At 43.2% G+C, this 4,698-nt stretch overlaps 1 protein-coding gene across 1 annotated transcript; it reads left to right on the forward strand.

Moving 5' to 3' along the window:
• Positions 1-228: 228 nt before the first annotated feature.
• Positions 229-4,647, forward strand: LOC104512688 (unconventional myosin-Vb-like; the record flags this gene model as incomplete). The annotated part of the gene is made up of 4 exons (XM_010155765.1): positions 229-380; positions 706-795; positions 3,042-3,192; positions 4,344-4,647. Coding segments are annotated over 4 exons (697 nt in total), but the record flags the coding sequence as incomplete, so codon positions are not given.
• Between the last annotated feature and the right edge of the window lie 51 nt (positions 4,648-4,698).

Below are 4,698 nucleotides of genomic sequence, written 5' to 3' on the forward strand. Positions count from 1 at the left end.
TGCAGCTGTTCTGCTTTGGCTGGCTCCAGCAGGTCCATCTGTCCTGCAGTGGGACCTCTGGTTCTGTGTCTGTGCTGCAGAAAGGGATGCAAGTTGCAGAGCTGCTCTGTGGCTGGGGGGAGAGAGGATTTTGCCTAGGTACATCTCCAGCTCTGGTGTTCTTGCTTCACCTGGCAGCTGATGAATTTTAAGAGGATTTCTTTAAAATAAACAACCCAAACCTTCCAGATCTCAAGCCCCAGGCAGTGTCTGCTACCGTTCCCTGTCTTCCTGCCTACATCCTCTACATGTGCATCAGACATGCAGATTACATCAATGATGACCAGAAAGTGCACTCCTTGCTCACCTCCATCATCAACAGCATTAAGAAAGTGCTGAAGGTAGGTGTCCTTTTTCTCTGGTCTGGGGGTTGAGATGGTATAAGGTCATAGTAACCGTGTCCAAGTGTGTGATATTCAGCTCTCAAAGTGGTTTTCAAACCCTATTGCTCTTCTAGCTTCCCTTTTTAGAAGAACAAGGAGAATTATGATTGAATTTGTTTGCATTTACAGATTTAAAAGCATGTTTGCAGGGAAGAAATGTCTGATATTGCCCATATGCAGAGAGACCTTTCTAGGCGGGAAAACTCAAAATCACTGTGTGTTGTTATATCGGAATCTCCCACTGAAGCAAGGGGTCTCACATGTTTTAATTCCTCTCCTCCAGAAACACAACAATGATTTTCAGATGACGTCGTTTTGGCTGGCAAATACATGTCGTTTCCTGCACTGTTTAAAGCAGTACAGTGGAGATGCGGTAAGGAACTCGTCGCTGATCTCTGGTATTCTGATGTTCCTCCAGGAAGGGTCTGCAGGTTTCTTGGGTGCGGTGCCTTCCCTCTGGCTACGACGTGGGGTCATCTCTGGCTTTCCTCCTTTGTTGATTCGCATACAGCATGAGGCAGCTCCTAGAATCATAGAATCTCCTATGGTTTGGTTGGAAGCCCTCCCAGTCCCACCCCCAGCCATGGGCAGGGACACCTTCCACTAGACCAGGTTGCTCCAAGCCTCATCCAGCCTGGCCTTGGGCACTTCCAGGGATGGGGCATCCACAGCTTCGCTGGGCAACCTGGGCCAGGGTTTCATCACCCTCACCATAAAACATTTCTGCGTTGTATCTAGTGTGAACTAGTTCGTGGGGCATTGCATCAAGACAAACTTCTGTGAGCTGAAGGCAGGACCCTTACAGCGCGCAGCAGGATGTTTTGAATTTCACAGCCAGTCAGGCACTCAGATTTGTCTGAATGGAGGATTTTCTTCTGGTTGGCTGTTTTTGAAGGCTGTTCCCCTGGTTTTACTAGGTCCCAGCTTTTCATTATCCAAGATTTTTAGACAGGGGAAAGCTGTTCCAGATTTTGCAGTTTTATTTTGCATGTTTCTACTGATTTCCGCACACACCCCCCGCCCCCCTCCCCCATTCTGTTCAACTAGATCAAAATAACCACCCTTTGAGAGAGAAAAAATGCCATAATCATAATACAAGATTTGGAAACTAAATCCTCTCGTTTCATGCCACCTCTGTAATATTTCATAAGTTGAAATAAGTTTTATTACAGCTGATTCCTTCTGACAAAATCATCACAGCCCTCTTGATGATTTTACACACTGCCATCCTTACAGATGTATGTTATTCTGGATATTAAAATTTTCAACAGAGCCAAATGACGTCGTTTCTCATTTAGTCTTGATTAGTGTTAGACATGTTGAGCAATCAAGCTCTAAGAATAAAGAAAAAACATTTTCATAGAATCAAATTAACTATTCAGGTCATTCACAAGATAATGGTGTGTAAAACCTCGGTGCCGGGACTTCCAGGATTTAAATTTAAAAGAAAGATAATTTAAATAATACTAATTAATAGTTGTGCTCCTGTCTGCCCCCTTCTGCCTGGATAACAACATTACATCTTACAGAAAATCTGGAAAACCAGAAGGGTAAAAAACCAAACCAAACTTAAATTTCACATTCTTTGCCATGATTTACTGGGTTAAACGAATCAGCTATTTGCAGATTCAGTTGATAATTTGGTACCCAAAAAAAAATAACCCACAGAGAGAGAAAAATAATTCTGAGCAGTTCCCAAAATATTGTTGTCATTAGTTTGGAATCCAACCTATTTTTAAGAAAAAGGGTTTAAAAGAAAATCCCAAAGTAGATGCAATCTTGCAGTGCAAGGAGCACGATGCTTTTCCATTAGTCAGGAAAAAATGAGAAAATCTGAAGCTGGCTAAAATTGTATGTGTTGTATTTTTGCATTTTGCTAGTCAGCAAATATAAAAGAAAATTTGCAAAATGCAAAAGTTAACATTTTGACACCGAATTGATAAGAACATATGAACAGGCAAGTAAAGCATCTGTGTTAATTACAAAATTAAGTTAGGTCATATTTGCTTCTGCCAGCAAAACTGTCATTAATGTCTCAGCCCAGAACTCAGGGCTGCAGCATCCGTTTACCGGATCAGAGATCAGCTGCTTCTTCAGCAAAAGGCAGGGAATAAATTCAATTACTTGAAGAGATTTCTGAACTTCTGATCAGTTTAAAATGTTGTCAAAGCATGGCATGTGGTTGTCGGGGTTTTTTAAATTATTTTTTATTTTCTAATATCTTAATCTCAGAGTATTTGGTTTCCAGTAAGTAGTTACAACTCACAGGGATAATTAGCTAAAAAAAAGTTTATCAGGGATTGAAATGTCATTTTCTAGTTCATATATATAGTGCAGTCAGTGCAAATGTTGCTCCTTCCTAAAGCCGAAATGAAAAACTTATCCCTTAATGACGCTTTTCTTCAAAAAGCAGCCCTCTAGTAATAATTTATGAACAAAAGCATGAGTAAATCGAAGGTGATTTATGAGTCTTCATCTCTTCTAAAACAGAGTAAAAGTGTACTTTGGTGACGTATCTGGTTATATTGTACTCTGAAGCGCTGGGTTTTTAATGCAGTGATTTTCCTGGACTGTAAATAGGTGGTGTAATGAAACCAGGTGTTCTGTTCTCCTTTTCAGGGTCTCATGACACAAAACACACCTAAGCAGAATGAGCACTGTCTCAAGAACTTTGACCTGACCGAGTACCGCCAGGTGCTGAGCCACCTCTCCATCCAGATCTACCATCAGCTCATTAAGATAGCCGCGGGCGTACTCCAACCCATGATCGGTAAGTTCACAGCCCAGTAGCTTTTAGGAGTTAGGGGTGTTTTTGTTGTTTCTACCTGCAGTTATCTACTCTGAGTGTTTTTCAGACCTTTGTCCCGTGCTAGCATGGCTTCTCCCCAGAGGAAGAGCCTGCATTTGGCAAAGAGGCGCATGTTACAAGGCTTGGTTGGGAGCAGGTCCTCGTGTTAGCAGTGACCTGGATGAGTTTTTGTTTTTCCCCTACAACGGGAACTAATAGGGATCAGACTGTTGGGTTTTTTTCCCCATAATAGAAGATACCTCCTTCTTTTGAACTGGGGAGGTAGTGGCAGAGGTGAGGTGGTGCTAGTGGCTCCATAGGAACAGCATCCCCCTCCAGGCCAGGTTTATGGTTAAGCTTTTTATGGGTGGAAATGTGCATTGAGGGAAGGAGAGAATTGAGAAGAGGAAAAAGAGATGAAAAAAGGCCTTGTTTTGCAAGGGCGAGTCGGTGTGAGAAGAGTTACCTCCTCAGCTAAATCTGTCCTCTGCCTGCCAAGCTAACTGAGCGGTAGTTCTCAATGCTTTATGTTTTCTAGCTGCTGGTATTTCCCTTGAGCTCTCAGCCTTGACTCCTCTGTATCTGGGACTCGTTCCCTTTGCCCTCCAAATGTCATTGCACAAATTCTGTCTGTATCCGGTGGCATCACCCTCTGCCATTGCTGCATGTACCTCCTGCTCCTTGCAGGAAGTTGTCCTGTTCCTCCACCAGTTAGGCCGTAAGAATTTTATTGCTTCTAATCTGTCTTCATTTCTCCCAATCCTTTGAGCCAATTAATCTCTTTAACTGCAGAATTTAAGACTCTGTGGTAGATATAGGGGGAGAATTGATTACAGCTCAAAAGAGAGCTGTTCACAGTTTCCGCAGCATGGCAAGTGATTTTTGTGTAGTTACACCAAGGGAAAAAAGTGTAATCTTACAGATATTTTGTGTGCTTCAACTATTTCATATTATCACAATAAACTAGCAATTCCTGGATCTGTCGTCCTTTCAGACTGCCCAGCAACCATCCTGTTGCCTCACTTTGACACTGCTGCATGATTATGACTGCCCAGGAAGGAGAATTTCTTACCTCCAGTGACTAATAGGTGGATGCAGGCTTTTTCTGGCTCATTTTTCTCCCTCTTTTTCAGTGTCTGCGATGTTGGAAAGTGAGAGTATCCAGGGGCTTTCTGGTGTCAAACCGATGGGCTACAGGAATCGCACCTCCAGTATGGCAGATGCTGACAGCCTCTACAGCTTAAAAGATATTATTCGCCAGCTCGGCACGTTCCACAGCGTCATGTGTGACCAGGGTCTGGATCCGGAGATCGTGCAGCAGGTCTTCAAGCAGCTCTTCTACATGATCAATGCGGTCGCCCTGAACAACCTCCTGCTGAGGAAGGATGTCTGCTCATGGAGCACAGGCATGCAGCTAAGGTGGGATATGGGATTGGGGTAGGGATGTACCTGCTAAAGGAATTACATCTTTGTCAGTGACGTGGATGA

The sequence above is a fragment of the Eurypyga helias genome, unplaced genomic scaffold, assembly GCF_000690775.1.
Source record: "Eurypyga helias isolate BGI_N326 unplaced genomic scaffold, ASM69077v1 scaffold51690, whole genome shotgun sequence".
Taxonomy (NCBI): Eukaryota; Metazoa; Chordata; class Aves; order Eurypygiformes; family Eurypygidae; genus Eurypyga; species Eurypyga helias.